The 22,237-nt window shown below is 43.7% G+C and overlaps 1 protein-coding gene across 20 annotated transcripts in view; it reads right to left on the bottom strand.

Moving 5' to 3' along the window:
- Window positions 1–22,237, bottom strand: part of DST (dystonin) — a 435,317-nt gene that overhangs the window by 44,664 nt on the left and 368,416 nt on the right. For all 20 annotated transcript variants that reach the window (XM_072944761.1, XM_072944766.1, XM_072944764.1 and 17 more), the window contains 8 exons: window positions 13,125–13,244; window positions 12,834–12,941; window positions 10,840–11,058; window positions 6,651–6,854; window positions 4,949–5,183; window positions 3,913–4,139; window positions 1,869–1,991; window positions 1,629–1,730 (listed from right to left, as the gene is read on the bottom strand). In XM_072944761.1, coding sequence (XP_072800862.1) covers window positions 1,629–1,730; window positions 1,869–1,991; window positions 3,913–4,139; window positions 4,949–5,183; window positions 6,651–6,854; window positions 10,840–11,058; window positions 12,834–12,941; window positions 13,125–13,244 — 1,338 coding nt within the window. The remainder of the gene's footprint in view (window positions 1–1,628; window positions 1,731–1,868; window positions 1,992–3,912; window positions 4,140–4,948; window positions 5,184–6,650; window positions 6,855–10,839; window positions 11,059–12,833; window positions 12,942–13,124; window positions 13,245–22,237) is intronic.

Genomic DNA, 22,237 nt, shown 5'->3' with positions numbered 1-22,237 from the left:
ATTAGCATTAAAATCCTGCACATAGAAAGATTAGGACCATAAGTCTGAATTGCAACAAAATCTCCTATTTTCCTAGTTCTTTTTCAGTGATATAAACATTCTAAAAAAGACTCCACTCACATTCTTTTCCAGGTTGAAGACACAAAATTATTTTGTAATTTAATGAAGTTGCCGGCCCATATAGGAAAGAAAAAAAAAAAAACCTTGGCAAATATCTGGTATTTTCAAGTTATCAGTAATGAACCTCAGTACTTAAGCAACAACTTGGAAAATAAAATGTATTTGACTTTACAATCAAACCTGGAAGACTCTGGAGGGTTTGCAAGCTTTCAACATCCAGCTGCAGCCCTTCAAATGATCACGGTCCTTTGTCCCCACAGGTGATGTAGCTAACCCACCGACCAGCAGGACCTGCGGGAGACCTTGTTTTCTAGTAGTGGGGATGAGACAAACCACAGTGTCCGGCTGTGACCTCCTGAGGGCTAGTGGCCCCTGAGATTTCGGAGGCTGCAGGAGGTGGCAGTGCCATCTTCAACCATGCGACAGACACAGCCCCAGTGACTCGCCAAACATATGTGAAAATCACCATCTGGCCCCACAGACATAGCTGGAACCTGGCTGATTACAGGCCATTGATAACATAACCAATAAATAATCACTTTGCTTAAAAGCAGGAGGGAGGGCAAGGTTATAACAAGGTGTTACCTGTAGTGAATTTTTTTTTAATGTATTTCCAGAGTTCAAAACACTTTGCAGCTGGGCATGAAGCCGGACCCATGATATTTATTTTTACAAATATAGAAATGAAGTAGCCTCATAAAAAGGAAAAGATGTTCTCATCTGAGCTTTAAAAATAATATTCTCTTGGTGTTATGGAAATACTTAGGACTTTTTCCATATGGTGGTTGGATCAACGATTAAACTCCTGCCAGCCGGTTAGGAAATGGGACAACGTTAAGGAAGGTGGGGAAGAAATATCACTGAGTTGGCCTCGCCTGACAGGAGAATTTTTAATATAAAAAGAAAAAAAGAAACTTCAAGACTGGTTAATGAACTGACCGAGAACCCTTAAGGGATGTGGAAAACAACTATTAAAAGGAATTATATATATGGGGAAGAAGAGTACACTTTTTTACACAACACAACGTGACATAATAAAATAGATGTCTATTTGAATTCATGGGGACTGCTGGCTTCAAATCCAATTTCTTTACTTCTGACTTGAGCCCAGCTTGGTGGTATTTTTAGACAGTGTTTACACCTTTCATCTTAATCCACTCAACTTCAGAGCAGAACTCAGACTCAGCTCCACTCCACTGTCTGGTGTCAAGCCGTTTAGGAAAAATACCGGGTGGGTATATTGACTTTCACTTTGAAAAAAAAAAATTAGAATATTGCTTCTCAAAGTAAATCTCACAGAATGTGTGTGTGAAAATGTTCCAAGGTGTGTGTATAAATCTGTACTCATCACAAGGGTCAGAAACAGCTTCTAAAAGGCAAGAGAGGGAATGAAGCAGGTGAGGCAACAGCATCACACCTACAGCTCTGGGGCGACCCCAGCACACGACTCTGTGAGCATCACTTAACGTGACCCCTGCCCCACTCCCGGCGGACACTGCGACCCGTACCTGCAGTCCATCCTGGTACTGAACGGCAGCCTGCATCGCCTCCTCCAGTCTGTCCACCCGGTCTTTCCAAGCTTTATTTAGAGAATCCCACGCTGAATTTAACTACGATATAAATATTACAACTCTTTCAGTGTGCTGTGTTAAGTGTTCAACCACTTCTATTAAATATGCTTTAGAGAACAAAATGCTTAAAAAAAAAAAAAGCCATTCTGACAAGAGTAGAAAGTACGGGAGCTGTACCTCATCTATGCTCTTCTTGACGATGGGTTTGTCGGGCTCCCCACACGCGGCGATGAGTTCAGAACCCAGGTTAACGACCATGTCCAGCTCTTCCTGCAGTCCATCAATCTCCTCTCTTATGACCTGGAATAAGAAATGGCAGCCTTAAAAAGGGAAACCCTCCTACACTTGTTGGTGGGAATGCAAATTGGTGCAGCCACTGTGGAGGACAGTATGGAGGTTCCTTAAAAAACTAAAAATAGACTTATCCTATGGTCCAGCAATCCCACTCCTGGGCATATATCCAGAGAAAATGTAATTCAAAGAGACACATGCACCCTAGTGTTCACAGCAGCACTATTTACAATGGCCAAGACAGGGAAGCACCCCAAATGTCTATCAAGAGATGACTGGATAAAGAAGATGTGGCATGCGCGCGTGCGCACACGCAAATGGAATACTACTCAGCCATAAAAAAGAACAAAGTAATGCCATTTGCAGCAACATCGATGGACCTGGAGATTGTCATTCTAAGTGAAGTCAGCCAGAAAGAGGAAGAAAAATACTATATGAGATCGCTCATATGTGGAATCTAAAAAGAAAGGACACAAATGAACTTATCTACAAAACAGAAACAGACTCACAGACATAGAGAACAAATCCATGGTTACCAGGGGTTAAAGGGGGTGGGAAGGGATAAATTGAGAATTCGAAAATTGCACCTCTTGGGGAGTGATAGAAATGTGAGCTATTTTGATTGTGGTGGTGGTTTCACGGGTGTAGACATCTATCAAAATTCATCAAAGTGTACATCTGAAATGCGTAGTTTACTGTACAGGAACCAGATCACAACAAAGGTGTTAAAAGAAAGAAATGGTAGCCTTAGTTTTGAGCAAAACCACAGTGAAACTAAAAAGATGCCCACAGATATTAATGGTAGTTACTTCTAGGAGGTGCGATTGTAATCAATTTTTATTTTCTTCTTTCTGTTCCTTAACTTTCTGCACTAAATTTTTCACCAAGAAAAAGAGAAGAACTACTTTAAAGAAAAAACTGTCCTTTGAGTAACAAATGTCAACTGTTTACTATAAAGACAATATTTAGGAAATAATTCCACATAACAAATACCAGAGTAAGTTTCTTAAAAAATACTGAAAAGCACGGAGACATTTTGTGTTTGTTTCTCAAACCAATGAGTTTGGCAATTCACTCTTACAACAGATGTAATTATCACATGAGTTCAAAGACTTCATGCAAATTACTGTATCTTCTTAGTAGATTTAGGATAGCCTACCTCTGTATTTTCACTTTTAACCTGGCACAGGTAAACTACCAAAAACAAAACAAAAAAACTACGACAGAAATGCAGTCTTCTCCCTTTGCTTTCATCTTCTTTGTTAAATACATTTATTCGAGATGCACTTATTTACCAAGTATGAACCACGCCCTCGAGCAGGGATTGGAGATGCAGAGAAAATGAGATCTGACTGTCCCACTCAAGGGGCCCTGACAGAGCATGGTGGATCGACCACAAGTCCTACTCTGTATACAGTCCTTCATGTGATGAGAATGTTATGGGGACAAACTCGGCTGAGTACGCAAGAAATAGGGAAAACAATGGCTTTGGAAACACAGGCATCGGCTCGGCTGGGATGTAACAGGCTGGCACCCTGTCTAGGTAGCGTGGACTTTCAGCAGGAGGCAGTGCACACTCCGGAGGGGTGTAAATCAGCAGCAGAGTAAGGGCAGATCTAGAGGTCCGACCGGCACCAAGGTTAGAGGCTGGCGGGGAAAGAGCCTCTGCAGACGGGGGACCACTCGGATTACTGAAGCCATGAAAAGAGATAAGGAGGCCCCGACATGAGGCAGAAGCACCGGGGATGGAGCACATTCTCCCAGTGAAATTCTCCCAGTGGATGTCCTCTGTCTCCACCCACATTGCTATGCATTCCTCTTTCAGAATCAAATACAAATTTTTAATAGATTCAAAATATTTACCAAAGGAACCCAGGGATTCACGATACCACAACCGACTCTTTACCCCTAAATGGGATTTTCTGCATACCTCTGCTGCTTCCTGCTGCTGCTTCACTACTGAGGGATCGATTCCAGGGTCTTCCAGGTCCCGGATGAAATCCTGGGTATCTTTGGTGGTAACCACCAGGGACATGTGATCACACCAGAACTTCTCTGCTAATTCCATCACATCCAAGAGTTTGGCTTCTCTTTCTTCCACCAGTGTGTGTATGTTCTCCCAGATGAGAACCATTTGGTCAAGCTTGTCCTGAACAGCTATGGAGCAAAACAGAATCCAAAAGACACCCCGTAAGCAACAAAGCAGAGCATTTTTGTCTACACAGGAACGGTGGTTCAACTCACCAGGTTTCTAAACCTGGACCAAATCTGAGTTGAGCCCAGTCTACTGGGTATCGCTGGGCACAACGGCCTTTCCAGACAAACGCAGGGTGTCCTGCTCCCCCTGAACCAAGGTTTCCTGACAAAAGATGGTGCTCGGAGAGGCACGTGAGCTCAGAGCAGGGGCACCTGAGTTTACCAAGGCAGGCCTTACTGCTAAGGAGGAGAAACAACCACGCAAGTATGCGCCCTCCCAGTCGAGACTTGAGATGCTGGCTCAGTCCCGGGACACGACAACGTCGGGTACGTATCTTGGGCTTGCTCCCAGCGCACCCTCACCACGAATTTCCACTGACCTCTGCACAGGCTCTCCCTTTGACCCCAGCTCATACCTTTAAGGTCCTGGTTGCCATTTCTGTGGCTATGGAATAGAGCGCCAGTTAGGTCAGTAGGCAGTGATGAGGAAAAAACACCCCTAGGTTTGGCCTTCGGAGCATTACGCTTTAACCAACTGATTTGAAGGGCCCGGAGAACACATGGCTTTTGTATTATGGGACATGATGTATTTAACCAACTGATGTCACCAACACAGGAAGACAGAACAAGGGGCTGGTGCACAGACAGCCCCTCCACCCAAGACACATTGGATCTGCGAAACCCTTTCTAAAACCGGGCGTGTTGATGGTGAACACTGAGAACGGTCGTACGAGTCGAGACCGATGGTTGGCCCATCCTGACCGGCTTACCTTTGGCAGATGTGTCCTTGTCCGTGCCCTGGGACCGCGCGATCATCTCCTCTCCCCTCTGCCTGAGCGTCTCGTACAGGGGCTGCAGCTTCTCCATGTCCACCACCAACACGTTCTTGTTCTCACTGATCTGCTCCCGGATCTTCTCCACCTCCGCCGAGATGGACGGGGGCTGCCTCAGGCGCTCCGCGATGCGCTCCAGACTCTCCAGGGTCTGGTCGATCTTGTCGTGGAACTGGTGGTGACACAGAGCAATCGATCGATCATGGGGCAAAGGACCCGGGGTGCCAAGTGTGGCATTTAAGTGGAAAACATCTATTTTGTGCCACAGTCAAGAACTAAATAAATCTTGGTCCTTTTGTTAACACAGCCCTCCGAAGAGCTACATCCAGCTGGCACGGGAAGACGTTTCTTAAAATCACGACTTACACACACTCGTCTGTGTCACACGGCTCATGGAGGCTGGACTGCTTCTTGCAGATAACTGAGTGTATTCATTAAGAAATGGAATGTGCTAATACATAACTGGGCCACCTGAGAGCAGCATCCTACTTACTGCTTCACCTGATCACAATTCAAATTAAGTTTAAAAATTAGCGTCAGAGATTTGCAGATACTAACTACGATCTATTAAACAGAACAAGTCTCTACTGCATAGCACAGCAAACTCTATTCAATCTCTTGTAGTGACCTATAATGAAAAAGAGTATGAAAACGAACATACATATGCATATGCGTGACTGGCACGTTGTGCTGCACACCAGAAATTGGCATGTTGTGACTGACCACACTTCACCAAAATAAATAAAATAAATAAAAATTAGGTTAAATAATCTCAGTCTCAGTCTATCAAAACTGACTGTTTATTCACATTCACTGATTATTCTGGCCTCCAAAAAAAGTAATGTTATTAAATGTGAAACTCATGGGCAGTTTTGATCAGATTAAAGGGATTTCTTAAGTCACGAGTTTCCTGAACTAACAAATATGTTAAAAAAAAATTAAACAAAACAAAAACCACCCTGATATTGCAATGGAAGTTTGTATTTAACTCATAATCGGATTCATGAAGGAATTTTCAACTCCTGTTTGCAAAGGTACCGCAGACAACAGAGCAAAGTTATAAAACCTCGTTCATTTATCGAGGCCACGCCATCTTCCACACCGAAGGACTCGCCACTCAGGATTACAGACAGTGGACCACTCTAATGCCAGCAACTCCAATGATGAGAATCAAACCTTAACAACAACTGTGTAGATAACTGCAAATCAACTTCTTGAAAGAATTTATTTTCAACCAAGGGAAAAAAAAGTCCAACTTTCTATTTTTTCCCTTCTGACTCAGCCTGCCATTCACAGTATTTCTTCTCATTGCCGTCTTGGGAGTGCTTTATCAGTAATGATAGTGACACTTTCTTTTATCTGTCCCAGTGGCAAACACTGACTTCCACCCCAGATGGACACTTACTTAGATATCTGGACAATGATGACAACTGTATGTTTCTTCAGTCACTGGAAATTATGTTTTATTTATATAGAAGGAGGCTGGGAGATACAAGGACTGGACGCAGGCAAGCATCGCCCCTGGGACAGACACCAGTGCTCAGACTCACCGCAGTGGGACCGTTTTAGCTGACACTGACCCAGGAGAGGCAGGACCCGGCGCCCCACGCTGCACCCCACCCCCAGCGTCGAGCATTACCTGTGTGGATTGGGCCATGGCTTCATCCAGCGCCACTGCCCGCTTCTTGACGTCCTCCTTGATCTGACTGTAGAGGCTGTCAGCCGCCACGTACTTCTCTCGGATGGAAAAGCCCTCCCTCGGGCTCAGTTCCAGCAACTGAGGCCCGGTCTTGTTCATCTTGTCGATGTGAGGCTTGTGTTCTGCGATCAGCTCTCGCAGTTGCTGTAACGAAGCAGACAGCATCTCAGTATCTTCGGGGCGCCCGTCCCCAGGTCAACACCCCGCCCCGGGGCACCCAGCTGGCAAGAAACTCCAAACACACACCCCACCCACCCCGTCCCCAGGCATGTAATGGACAGCTCTTCACCCAGAAGAGTCGCCCTCGACACAAAGATCACACAACAGTCTGGTCGTGTCCAAGTCCTTTCCAGGGCACACGTGAAGATGCTGGGGAGCTGAAATCATGGATCCCAGTCCACTGAGCACTTCCTCCCCAAAGCAGGACGTTTTGATCAGGGTAGGAGCCAAGGGCCACATTACGTAGAAGGATTATGAGCTCCCTGGGTCCCAACCAAAAGACACCAAGCCACAACTCCCGGGGTTCCTTTCCGCACTTTCACGGTAGGCACCGAAAATTATTTAAAAGGATGGAAAGAAGGGATAGGCAGGGAGGGGAAGGAAGGAAAAGGAAAGCAGCTCAGGAGAAGGCAGACACAATGCTGAGAGAAAAAACCACAGATAAAGCTAAGTCAGGCGGATGTAAGTCCATGAGGCACTGTGATTACACGTAAACCAGTTTAAAATGTGCATGTACGTATTACATTACATACGTATGAATCTATTCTATGTACGTATATGATACAGATGATACACATCCATAAACACATAAATAAATCTACTCATATTTATTTTTAAATGTTAATGGCCACAAGAGTAATCAGTCTTTCACACACACAGCTGCACACTGAGCATTACCTGTAAGGTATATTTATGGAAAAATATGTGACGTGAATATTTTGCATAATGTCATCTAATCAAGAAATATACTGATGTTGACAGTAATGAGTGAGTGTGGACTCACCCAAGTGGGGCCCCATTCCTTCCAGGCAGCTGGATCAATCTGGAACCTCCGCATTGCATGGAACCTGGGGCCCCCCACTGCCTGCCTGCCGGGTCCTCTGAGGCCGGCCTCCTTGTGGCAATAGGGTGCCCTCTCTTACCCCACTATTCATGAGGGTCCCTAATCAGCACCTCCTTGTCCTCACAAGAGGGTGTACCTCCAAACTGTTTGCTACCCAGCCCCCAATAAAAGCTTCTCTGAGGGAAATTACATTCGGGGAAGATAGTCTAGAGAAAAGCTATCTTTTCCTGTAAAAATTTCACCTTCTATCAATTATCAAAGAGAACCACCGGGAAGGCCACATACCCGGATTTTTATTAAAAGTGTTCACTCAAATCAGTCCTACGAATTATTCCCAAAGTGGTTAAGAAAATCGGTCCATGACATCATTAACGATCCCCAATGTAACACACTATTTTTGAAGTTTTTCTGAAGGTGGTCTCAAAACTCTTTTGGAAAAGAGCTAAAAATACACAAATTCAACTTTACCAAAAAAAAAAAAAAAACAGGAGGAGGAAGGTGTTATCGACCTACTGTGCTGTGTGTAGCCCCTGGTGGTCCAGCCCGAGTTCCCGTTTCTGTTTTACATCATTAGGTGACACCTTCATGCTGTTCTACAGAACAGAGGTGGCGACGGTAACATCCGCTAATATGCAATCTCGCGGAAAAGAAACATGTCGCCCAAGTTCTGGTTTCCATGTTCTCTAAGGTATGCTTGTAAAAATAAGCTCACACTTTGATCATCAAGGGACTCTCAGTCAAATGAGGGATCTCGGCCAAGCTTCTTGAGCGGCCCAGCGTCTGAGGGGTGTCATCTCTGCAGCACCACCGCGAGCACCTGTGCCGGGAAGCGGTTGGATGCACCTTCCTAAGACCCTTCCACGACAGACAAGAAGAGAGCCAAGGGCCGCCTACTTGGCCACGGGTGTGCATGAAAGGGCCCGAGAGGAGGTGCCTTTGGCCTCACGTGTAACAAAATGATTCCTGGCAAGCATCCCAGAGCCCACTTGTGCCGGAGACGCTCAGGGTGACGTCGAGACATCTCCCATCTGTACCCCAGCTCGTGGGGCCCTTTCATTCCTGGCTAGAACGGCCTCGAAGATGCTCCCCAGCACAGCTGGACAGCAATGTGGTGAAGCTGCAGAAGAAACGCCGTTCTAGAAGGTGGCGAATACTCTGAACAATTTAGTTGGAACAATTTGAAGACTCATCTAACAAAGTTACTCAGGTTCCCTTTGTAAGTAAAATCATACCCTTGTTTTGAGAGTTGAAAGATGAGGCAAAAAAAGATAATTTCTCAATTCTGAAATTTTCCATTCAATAATGGTCCTTCCCGTACTATTTGATGTTAGGCTAGAAAAGAGCTGTTCAAATCCCACCCTGAAGTAGAAGAAACCCATGAAACATTTTATATTAAAAAAATCACTCAGTGGGGCGACATTGGGATTTCTGCCAAAAATAATCTTATACTAAAATTAAATTTAATTCTACATAGTTTATATGCCTTCCTCCCACCGAACAATGCAGACAGAAGGCCGTAAAATTTCCATTTTGCATTCAAGGGTTCTCTAAAGCTCTTCTAAACAAAACAAATACTGAGGGATCATCTCCAACGCCAATACATTAAAAAAGTAAACAAGTTAAGATTAATAAGTATGTAAGATACTTCAAACAATGATGTAATACAGCCCAATTAAGCGTTGCACACACATGCACACAATGATTAGTCTCAGAGTACATCTTGTACAGATCTGGGAGAGCAATGAGGTTCACAAGAGCATAAATAACAGGAATTCCAGATTGTTTTGTTCCCCGACAGTCTCAAATCCTCTCACTCAAGCCCTTGCAAAATTTTAAGCTACATTAACATCTAAGTGACTGCTGGAAGGAGGGCTTCATAATGCCGTCTTGAAAGTTTCAAACATGGTGTATTTGTAGATGTAAGTTACTCGCCAGTTTACTCATGTAAACTTACAGGAGCAGAGAACTTCGAAAGATTTCCATGTACATAAGGTCAAAGAAAAAAAAAAAAGAAGAGGACGGGGAAATAACCTGTCTTTAAACTTCAGCATGTTTTCCTTATACAGAGTTAGATTTCTCAACAACGCTACTCCAGCTACGCTATACTTAAATACCATAGTATACCTAACATTTACTTATGTACTTACTATGGAATACTTACATATTTAATACTATGGTATAGAAATAGACTGTACTTGCTACATCGTACATTTTCTCCAAGCTCAATGGTCTTGTCTGTGTGACGTCCCTTCCGTGTACTTCTACCCCTTGTTCACATTCTAGGCGGCTCCAACCACCGTGTATATAAAATATAAAACTTTATCAACGTGGAAGTTGAAAGCAATTCAACATGATCAATTGGAAAGGACTTTAAATGCATATCTCTCTAACATTTTTCTTGGAGAGGGGAGGTTATTAGGTTTATTTATCTGGTTAGTTATTTCAATGGAGGGACTGGGGATTGAACCCAGGACCTTGTGCATGCTAAGCATGTGCTCTAATCATTGAGCTATCCCCCACCCCCTCCTCTCTAACATTTTAAAATGAGGATTTGGGGCAGGGAAGGTATAGCTCAGTGGTTGAGTGTGTGTGCTTAGCATTCACAAGGTCCTGGGTTCAATTCCCAGTACCTCTATTAAAATAAAGAAATAAGCCTCATTACACCCCCCCCAAAACAAAAATTTTTTTTAAATAAAAAGAGGATTTGTGGTGGAGGATATAGCTCAGTGGGAGAGTGTGTGTTTATTAGCACGCGTGAGGTCCTGGGTTCAACCCCCCGTAACTCCATTAAAAATAAACAAATAAATAAATAAACAAACCTAATTACCTCCCAAAAAATAAAATAAAATGAAGATTTTGTTTTCACACTCAGTTTATACTGAGTCTGCCCACAGGAGTCTTCCCACAGTAAAGCTGGACAGCAGGGAGGCAGGGCGAACGGCGCAGACCCGAAGGCAGCACCGCCCCGCCGTCCCCATCACACGAGGCGTCTGCATTCGGCACACCCCGAGCGTTGTGACTCCCTTTCTGTGGGGTCCCCCGCGCGCCCCGCGGCGCCGAGCTTACCCGGTGTTCCTCCTGCTGCTGCCGCAGGGTTTCGTACTCGAGGGCGGGGGCGGGAAGCTGGGCGATGATGCTCTGCGTGTCCATCAGCCACGGCCAAAGCTCTTCATATGTTTCCCAGAACTGACTCACCAGGGACTGTGCCCGTTCTAACTGCAGGTACCTCTCCGAGTTTACCTGGCAGATGGCATCGTAGTTCTTCAATATCTTGTCCAGTTTTTTCTAGAAGATGAGATGATAAGACGTGGTTAACTGGTCAGGCAGGCCAAGGAAGCGGCTCACGTCCCCGGGGATGCTCTGTCCAGGGCCGCCCACCAGGCAGGTGCGGAGTGAGCACTCGACTGTGCACGTTACATGAAGCAACCAACAGAGGCCATTCAGATTGTAACTGCTGCTATGCATACAAGTTCAAATTAAAGAAAGGCCCTCCATGTTGTTGCATATGGCAGGAATTCCCTCCTTTTTAAGGCTGAAAGCTAAATACTAGTCCACTGTATGCTAATGGGGTGCTCTTACTACAAAGAAAAAAAATTCAGATAAACAACAACAACCTACTGTACAGCACAGGGAACTACATTCAGTATCTCATAATAACACATAATGGAAAAGGATCTGAAAAGAAAAAAATATACATGCACGTACACGTAAAACTGAATCACTTTGCCGTACACCTGAAACTAACACTGTAAGTCAATTACACTTCAGTAAAAAACAAAATTTTAAAAATTTTCATATACACATGGAGAAACTAGGGAAAAGGCAGAAAGTATCTTAATGTTACAACAGGAGGAGCTCAGGCTTGGAGAACAGATGTCAAGTGTTTATGCATAAGACAGGGGGCTCTCCAAACACAGTACGCAAAATTCTCCAGCCGTTCTTCTAGGTGAGAAAGTAAGTCCCATATGAGCCTAGCAACCTTTACGTTACTTTCTGTTAAAACGTGAGGACTGTTTTCCACAACTGAAATTCTAAGAGGAACTGCTGGTCAGCGAAATTAATCACAGATTAGAAGCATTATGCTATAATATGGATTCTAAGTAGGGAATTATGCTATATATGGCTTCCATGGGGTGGTCACAGTAATCTTGGTTGTGGTATGAATTCATTTCGTAACTTAATAGCAGAAGACAAACACCAAAAGTAATCCAACCGACCACACAGAGTAACACCGAAATTACTTCATGATCGCCTGTATTTCTCATGTCAGAATCTTTGCAAAAATAATAAGGAAAGATTAAATTATATACAAGTAAACTGCCATTGTAGAGTATTTGATTTAAAAGAAGTATCCACATACAGTGTACATTCTATCATTTTGCTTATGGTATACCTTAAAAGCAATGCACACGCTTTTAAATATGACCTGAGGCACAGACATCTGTATATGTATTTCTGCCATGAGATATTTTCCTACCAGAAGCATTAATATACATTAATTTCTTTAGGCTGTTCAGATGTCTGAAGATGAAGTGAACTAAACATTTTCATTTGTGGCTGGTTTCCCATCAACCAAAAGGATTATTAAAACTGCATACACTGAAAGCTTCCTTAATAATTCTGCTCATTTTTTTTCCTATATGGATTACTATAACTTTACACAGGATGGATTTCAGCCAGAGAGGACCACATATTTGGGGTTTTGTTTCAGCTCAAGAGGCCCAAGTGTTCCTGAAGCGGAGAAACCACAGTTGACACATATCATAACAATTTACACATGATAATCGTGATAATACAGCTAACATCAATTGAACGCTTAACGGGGGCCAGTTACTCAAGGACTCAACCCTTAAGAGCTTTGCCGTCTATTAAAAAAGATTATCCCCTGGGTGTTTCCCTTAAGGCGTATTCCTTTCACTGTTATCCTATAAGCCTGAAAAACGCTTTATTTAAAACTAATGATTTAGCTGTGGAAACCGCAGCTGTGGATAAAGGAAAAGTGCTTTTCTAGGGGAGTGTGTGCACTGGTCTCACACCCGCCACGGAGACAGGGGTGTTACCTTCATCGACTGTTTTTCCTCTTCGCTGCACGTGCTCATAATTTGGTGTCCAGACTCGACAAGCTCATCGATAACGTCCTTGTGCCGCAAAATCTCCATGGTGAATGCCTGTGTTTACCAAGACAAAGAGTTTTACAGCTAAGATAAAAACAACCAGGCAAAGCGGTTAGAATGACTTAGCAGGTCACACCAGACGTCTCGCAGACGCCATCACGGGAGCAAGCGCGTTGCCAGGACGCGGGGCACACGGACCAATCACGGATGCAACTGGGAGTAAACGTGTGCCTTCACCTTCTGAACCTGCAGCTGAGCAGAGGTCTGGTCTTGCTCAAGCCTGATGTCGCCCAGGGAAGTCAGTTTCTTCTCCGTTTCAGTAATCCAGGATAACTCCGCATCGGCCGCCTGGTCAAACTAAACGAAAAGATAAATAATCCGGTCAGCAAGCTCCTGCAACTGGGGCCAGGAAAACGCCTAGCTACACTTCTTTCAGCTGTCCCTACTGCCCGGGTGGAAACTCCGAGCTCGCCTCTTCGTGACAATCTGAAATAATCCATGATAAGGACTGTAGTTATTTTTTTAAAAAAGGAGAACTTTCTGCAGAGAAATTAAACACAACCTCTTGAAATGGACTGAGACCCTAACAAGGCATTGATGATTTGAGGAGAGCTAACCCTGCTACCTTCTCTTTGGTAGAAGTAATAAGGCTTTCTCCCTAAAGACACAATCCAAATTGAACGGCTGTGAAAATCAATAGCTGGATAACATCTGCCAGTCACTTCACCCTTCACTTTAACCCGTATGATAGCCAGACAGCATTCTGCTAGCAAAGTACACGACTCCCAGCAAAAAGAATGAAATATTCCATTTATTATACTATGTGTGTATATGGAAAATATGTTCCCCTATATGTAGCATATACCCCCAAAGTCTCATGTACAATTTTCTCTACATCTCATTTAATAACAACAGAAGGCATTTTCAAGACCATTCTTAAATATTTTAAGAGATTTTCTTTTCCTGATCATAACAGTAAGGCACAGGGAGAAATTCATAAACTACAGAAAAATACACAGAAGAAAATTAAAACGCGGGAGTTAATACTGTTGGTATTTTAGTGAATCTTCTTCCAGCAGTTGAGACTTATAAAAGTCTGGGATAATACTGGATAAACAGTTTCATATCCTGCTTTTTCATTTATCATGAACACTTCCCATGTCACAGAAATGTGATTTTTTAAAAATAACATCACTGTATTCCAGCATACCTGAATATTTTCATTTAGGCTCCCTGCATTTTTTGCCATTACATAAACAACTCTGGAATGACTATCCTTGTATGTAAATCTCCGTTGGCATCTCTAATTAGTTCCTGAGGGTGGATTCCTAAAGCTGACTTCCAAGTCAAAGAGCACGGAGGTTTTCAGTACCTGCATCAGATAAACCCCAGCGCCTTCCAGTTTTCATAAGTGAGTAAAGTGGGTAAGGGACACCCCAGCACCAACCGTAAACAGTGACTAGAACGCCTCAGTGGGAGGAGTTAAGGGGGAATGGACATTGTGATTGTCAAGTCTGGCACAGCCAGAACCCCTCATTTTTCAAGAGCATCTGAAAATCCAGGCTGGGATGGGCGATAACCAGGTTAGGGGAGTGAAGGGTGAAGGTAAGAAACTAAACTGGAAAATAATTCATAAACAACTTAAATGTCCATCTACAGATGACTGGATAAAGAAGTTGTGGTGTATATATATATATATATATATATATACATACATACATACATACATATATATATATATACACATACACACACACACAATGGAATACTACTCAGCCATAAAAAATAATAAAATAATGTCCTTTGCAGCAGCATGGATGAAACTGGAGATCATCATTCTGAGTGAAGTCAGCCAGAAACAGAAAGAAAAATACCTATGATATCACTTATATGTGGAATCTTTAAAAAGAAATGACACAAATGAAGTTATTTACAAAACAGAAACAGACTCACAGACACAAAAAACAAACTTATGGTTACCAGGGGGGAAGAGGGTGGTGGAGAGAGAGAAATTGGGAGTTGGAGATTTACATATACTAACTAGTATATTTAAAATAGATACACAACAAGTTTCTACTGTACAGCACAGGGAACTATATTCACTATCACATAGTAACCTGCAATGAAAAAGAACGTGTATGCATATGGATGACTGAAACGTGATGCTGCATATCAGAAGTTGACACAACACTGTAAACTGATTATAATTCATACTTTAAAGACATGATGCGACACTCCAGATTCACAGGAAGACAGGGCAGACATACTTCTCCCTGTTCCACACAAGTACACCTCAGAGCCCTGAGCACTATCAGAGCCCTAAGCACTAGACACGCACACACACACACAAGGAGCCTCTAGACAGAGGGAGAAGAGAACGGAGCTGCTACAGATCGAGGAACAGCCCAGGGGCAAATTCCCAGTTCCCTGGGTTTTCTTTTCACCTCCCATGACCTAGACTGGATGCTGGGGAAACTGGCCACCCAGAAGCACCAGGAGGCATGGGCCATGCCCCAGGAAAGCCTAGTCTCTCTGGTCAAAGGAGCAGGAAAGGGCAGCCTGGCAGGACAGAAAACTTTCAGACAATATCCACTCTACTCCAACCACACACCACGGAACGAAGCCCTGCCTCCCCAAGCTCATGCCAACAAAGGCTGATGGGAGCCCTGACACCCACCCTGCCAGGTGAGGTCAGCCAAGGCCAAAGAGGCAACCAGGGGGCCCTGGCTCCCAGGGTGTGTGGAGACCACGTGGGGAGCCTGGACCTCCACTCACCCAGCGTCCAGGGGCAGACCCTGCTCCTCTCCTTGGGAGTGGTAGCATCAGGGAAGGCCAGGCAGTCAGGATTCTCACATCACTCAGTGGTACTGTGGCCCTGCACCACGGTGTCCAGGAGCTAAACCTCCCACTCCCACCAGCAGAAGTGAGGACCCGTTAGGGGTCGTGCGAGGTTGCCCAGGGGACCCGGGCTTCTGCCTCCCCAACACCGGGCAGCATCCCCGTAGCTTCTGCCAGAGCTGGGTCACAGAAAGCCAACTGCAACAGGGAGCTTCATCAAGACCCAAAACTCACAACACCAAGAACCAAGAAGAATGTGAACTGAACAAAGGAGGGATACTAGCAGATGCTTATACCCAGCAGGTGCTCATCCCCAGAAGATGGTCATCCCCGGCAGGTGCTCATCCCCGGCAGGTGCTCATCCCCAGATGCCCGGGATGTGAGGGCTGTCTGACAGCTCTTTAAGCAGCCAGGATGAAACTGCTTCAATGAGCAATGTCCAACACAGCTGAAATGACTGAAAACTTAGAAGTCCACAGGGACAAAACCTGAAGTCTCAGCAAAGACTGAATGGAAACATTGGAACTTGGAAGTCGAACAACTGAAATAAAAGCCCAAGGGACGAGGTCAAAGAAGACAGAGTCAGTGAAGAAAGAGACAGATCAACAGAAGTCGTCCAACCTGGATAACGGAAAACAGACCAACAACAGTAACGGAGCTCAGGGCCTGAGAAATTACAATAAAAGAGCTAACATTCAAGTCACTGCCATCCCAGCAGGAGAAAGTGGCTGTGGCGGAAAAGTACTCAAACCTTCTTGAAATCATAAAATGATAGAAACAGAGACCACATTTGTGGTGGCCAGGAGCTGAGGCGGAGGGAGAGGTGGGGGGGAATGGATGTGGCTACGAAAGGGCAGCCTGAGGCTCCTTGTGATGGAAACGTTCCGTATCCTGGCGGCGGCGGGATCAGCGTCCTGCTTGTGATACGGTACCAGAATCCTGCACGATGCTGCCATTGGGGAAACTGGGACAACGGTCCAACAGGACCTCTGCGTTATTTCTTACAACTGCATGTGAGTCTACGGTTATCATAAAAAACTTAAAAAAAAAAAAAACTCTGTGTGGGTAATTTCTCATCCATAAGTCCTGCTTGCATTTTCTCTTTGAGATACACGCTACCCAGCTGCCCTTCAGACGGGATGTATTGATTCACACTCCCCTAAGCGGTCCTCTCATCAACATGGGGCATAAGTTGTTTTTTAAGTATGTTTGTCGAGCCTATCAGTGGACTTTCCTTAATTATAAGGACATAACCTGCCCCCCAAAGCCTGGCATAAACAATGACAGCACGGATCAAGAGCATGGTTAATAGCTTCAACCTCACGAAATAAAAAAATAACAAATTATAGAAGTGAAAAAGTTCTTAATACTACTACTGAATTATTGTGAAGATTTTTTCCCCTATACATCATGAACCCACCTGTTTTCACCTTTACCAAGTAATGGAGTAAATAAATACTGAAGCTGTTTTCAGGTCAATTTCTTTGGGGCAATAGTTTAGATAGAAAAAAATTCCAGTAATCATCGAAATACGGGCCCAAACCAGAACTATAACAGGGGTTAAAGACATATTTTGGCATTTATCTTTAAAAACAAATCACCTAAGGGCATGAAAGGGAAGACATGGTTCAAGGGACCTTTCCTTCAGCATCTCTGAAAGTGTTACCTGGATAAAATCTGAATATAAACCAACTTCTAACTAAAAGAGAGGCCAAATCAGGCTGCTTTGAGACTCCTCCAAGTGCCACACTGTCACGTCTGCTGCGTGGACACGTGTCCCTTCAAATGCCACGCATCTAAGAGGGTCACAGAAAATCAGAGCTTTAGAGTCATCAGAGTGGGCAACTCTCACGTGAGGACAGTGCTTCGAAAATGACTCTGCACATTTGTGCACTCAAATAGAAAGGTTTATTTTTCCTGTGTTTCCCGTAACCTCCTACACTGGTTTTTGAAGCTGCCTCACGGTTTGCACGTAGTGTAAAACACACGTTTTGCTCGTGAATTCATTACTTTTATTGCTGCAGATGCAAGTCGGAACCATGTGGACTCCAGAAGGAATCCTGTTAAGCCATTTGAAAAATTCTATCTTAATCTGGTTCAACAGTTGTTATGACATGACTTAAGTTTCAAATGGAACTACTCATGAGCAATTTTTGATCACTGGGAATAAGAAAAAAAAATTCATCAACCAGTTCAGCAGCATCAGCTGTGCAAAAAAGAAATCATCCCAGCAGACAAATGTTAAATGTCTTCTCTGCACAGGTCGTGAGCTTTCGGGCTGCACAGGATGAAACTCCAAGGCAAAATTCTATGTGATGCCCTCAAAGAGTACAAAACTGAGAAAAAAAAAACAGTCCAGGCTTCTCCACCTGAGCACAAATGCTGCAAGAAGTTGGAATAAAATTTAACAGCACTGACTTGTTTTTTTCCTTCTACTGGTCCCTGAAAAAAACTCAAAGTGATGCCCCACCCCTCTAATTTGTGTCCAGGCTATTTTTAGTATTTATATGACAGTCCTAGTAAAGAAAGTCAGGCTCTTACTGTTAATATTAGTTTAATACTAAGTCGCCTTTTCTTTAAAAAAAAAAAAAGCCTCCAACAACAACAAAAAAAAAACAAACAGTACAAGGATACCATCCAAGTTGCCAAAACAGAAAGCTGAAACTCAAACATGGTTTCTTTAACCAAGGCAAATATTTGCCTGCTGAAAGAAAACAAGACTTCAAGCGGAAGCTTCCCTTCTGCCTTTGAAATTTTTTTTCATTAAATGAGAAAATATTTATTGCTGAGAAACAAAAGGAACACCCCCCAGGGTCTCCACGAAGCGATTACAGCCGAGCGAGGCATGTTATTCCTGTCTGAGACTCTTCCAAATGGCTTGCTGTGTGTATTTCTAACAGACAATCAAAATGGCTTATTGCACACGCGAGTGACGTGGACAGGAAGCTCACTACACCAAATTTTCCATCTTTTTTGGGGAAGAAGGGGGTAATTAGGTTTATTTATTTATTTGTTTGTTTTTAGAGGAGGTAGTGGGGTTTGAACCCAGAACCTCATGCATGCTAGGCATGCGCTTTACCACGTGAGCTATATCCCCCCCCCCACCCTACACCAAATTTTAATAAGTTTGCTTGCTGCTCATAGAAGTAGCAAAAACCGACTTCCAATGAATGGCAGACAATGTTAGCATCCCTAACTGCATTCAGGGGACGTATTTTAACGGGGGTGGTCAGTGGCATGTTGACTATCAACCCGAGCTACTGAAGTTCCTATTAGAGGTGAACTAGCGTCCCAGAGATTTCCTACAAGCTGGTGAGAGACACTTTAACTGGCTAATCTCTGAATGTTCCTGGAAAATGCTCTGAAACAGTAACAGGCAACATTCAACTGAACATGCTGTTCTAAGTGCTTAAGATGCAGTAACATCTCCTTTGATCCTGACAACAGCTGTATGATGTGGGTATTAGCACTAATTCCATTTACAGCCCAGGAAGCCAAGGCAGAGAGAAGCGAACTGACCCACCAGAGGTTGTCCGAGTTGAAGGAGAATTAATAACACGGCCGCACTTAGGCTAACAGATTGCTTATTCTTACGCTTGCTCTCAAACTGGCCAACTAACCTGAAGGACCAGTTGCTACTCTCAGCTCCAGGACCATTGTTAAAATGAAGCTATTAATTTTACTGTCGCTGCTTTATTCCAGTAATCAAAAGCAGAAATCATCCTTGGTTTCTGAGTCGTTCTCCGAGGAAAAGGTCACAGAATTGCAATCTTACAAAACAGCCTGAATTACCAAGAAGACCATGCCTTGGGTACTTATAAGATAGAGACAGAAAGAGTGGCAACTACTAGCCTCTGGAGACACCACGACACCACTCTGAACCTTATGAGAAGAAAATAATTCTGTTGGTGCTTATCGATGCTTTATTGTTTGAGCTGTGGCTGTATAACCACCCTGCCCCATTCCCAAGGTGGGGTCACAATTTTGAAGGCACTACCCGGCTGTGCGTCCCCTTTGCCCGGCAAAGTAATAAAGCTGTCTCTTTTCTTCTATGCTCTTAAGACCCTGTCTCTGAGTTTCAGTTCAGCTTGTCAGGGATGGGGGCCGACCTTTCAGCAACAAGGGCGTAAACGCTGGGGCTGAGATTCGAACCACGGTGGTCTGAGCCCTGCACTCGTGGTTACCCTGTCACATTGCTTGGGCTTGTCTAGGGTTTGGGCTCAAGAACTCAAAAAGAATCATGTGAGTTCACCAAAACTGGCTCAAATGCCACCACCGTCAAAAAAAAAAAAAAAAAGTGGTAGGTTTTAATTTACTGTTTAAACTTTTCTCCAAATCTCCGACACATCGCTTTTGTACTTCTCTAGAAAGTTTCCCTTGAGTGGAAGCAGAGGTTTAAGTCAGACAGAGTGATAAGCAAACCTTTACCTCAAGGACATCCTTTTACTCCCTTCCCCTGGCGAGGACCTTATCACTTTCTTTTGATTAGCATTTCCTTCCATTTTGTTCCTCACATTATTCATAATGCAGCCTGCATTCTCCCACGCCAACACCTGGACAGGCTGAACAAATCTCCCTTCCTTCTCATTCTTTAAAAGAAATAAACAGGTGCTATTTTTCTCCAAGGCTGATTTGTAATGACCCAATGAGCTGTTTATTTTAATGGCATCATGTGCCTCTATATTGGGGGATGATTATGGTGCAATAAAATAACCCAGGCGACTGGAACAGCCAAAGAGTGCCTGGGATTCCCAGACCCAGTGAGATACAAGCTTGTAGCATCTTCTGATAACTCCACATTTGTTAACTGAACATGAATAACTGCACATTGATAACTGCACGACAAGCTGCTCTGGGTTTAAACAATCCAGTGACCTGAATTCCAGCTGTACGTCTGTACAACATCTTCAAGTAAACACGCCTTTCCCCGTTTCCACGTGGCTCGTTTGGCTCAGTGTGCAATTCGAGAAAAGAAAACCAGCAGAGATGTAAGAGCCTGCGTAGGCATGACACACAAAACTACATCCAGTTTCCAACTCAGATAACGGCATGTCCTGTCAGAGGAGGCAGCTGTTTTGTTTCTTTGTAAAGCACACCATCACTATTTACCAAGCTGCCTCTGTCCACTTTGATCTTTCCCAAAAGTTATGAATGGGCCCGATTTAAAAAAAAAAAAGCAAAACCAGTATCTTTTTCAGGATATCGGTGCCTGCAAATCAGAAGAGCCAGATTTGGGGGCTTTTAACGGGAAGCACTGAATGCACACAGTTCCCACGCACTTGCTCGGGACTGAGGCTGTCCCATTATTTCCCAAATAACAATAAATGTCATTTGGATTTGCATAAGGCTGTTGGCCTTGTGAAATCAAACTTCAGTGACACAGCTTCTCACCACTGTTATTAGAATTACCATGAGAAATGTAAGCATGTCCAATCAGAACTTCCTGGAAAACTGAATTTGCAGGATGGTTATGAAGTACATGTTAATCAGAAGGTTATCTGTATGTTTCCTTTCCTAATCTCTTCCAACCTTAACCTTTTTCCTTGTCTGACATCTTTCATGTCAAGGTTGGGAAGCCAATACCCTCTGGGATGGCGGCCTGACCGTTACCCTGAAGTCCCTCCACACCTGAATTCCAAAACGCAGGTTATCACCTTATAAAGGAGGTAGGTCTGTTCGTAAACAAGCTTAATGTCAAAAGATTCGAACATCTTAAGAGAAATCTGCTTGGAAAGCAGCACATTCGGGGATTTTAAATCTAGTTTCATTTCATCAGGTTATTCAGGGACAAATGATTAAATCTATACATTGGAAAATTCCCCAGTCATGTTCCAGGCACCCATCCTCACCCCATCACTTGTGGCTGGGTAGGTGGGGGGAGGGATCTGGGAGGAGAAGCTGTCAATAAAACAAATAGATGGGCTGTGGTCAGATCACGTCCACGTTTCGGACGGAGAAGAAAAGAACAGCAGGTGATGCGTTTATATAACTTAAAACAAACAGCACAAAGTATGTGGCTGACATCCAAGTCTGAAGTTTTTTTTTTGCATCATTCTTTTTTTTAATATTCTTTTTTTAAAAAATTTTTTGGGGGGAGGTAATTAGGTTTACTTACTTACTTTTTTTGGAGAAGGTACTGGGGATTAAACCCAGGATCTTGGCTATGCTAAGCCATGTGCTCTACGACTTGAGCTACACCCTCCCCCTTCTGCATCATTCTTTTTGTATTTCATGGATGTATGATCATTGGGTAAACAGAAAACAAATGTTGCAGTATCAAACCGTTCTCTGGTCCCACCTAATTCCAAACATCTCTATGGGGCAAGGTTATAAAATAGTTTCAGTGACATATCAGCTCCTTAATAAACTTGAAAATTAGGGGTTTGGAAACTACTCTTTTGAGTGCAAAACTGAATTTCTGCCAAACCAGAAAGACAGGTACCAGTTTGTTCTTAAATTTGCCTAGAGAGTAAGAGATGTTTCATGACCCTTTCAGTGCACAAGCCATGTCT

This window comes from Vicugna pacos, chromosome 20 (genome assembly GCF_048564905.1).
Source record: "Vicugna pacos chromosome 20, VicPac4, whole genome shotgun sequence".
NCBI classification, from domain to species: domain Eukaryota; kingdom Metazoa; phylum Chordata; class Mammalia; order Artiodactyla; family Camelidae; genus Vicugna; species Vicugna pacos.
This window is presented reverse-complemented; position numbering and strand designations above follow the sequence as displayed.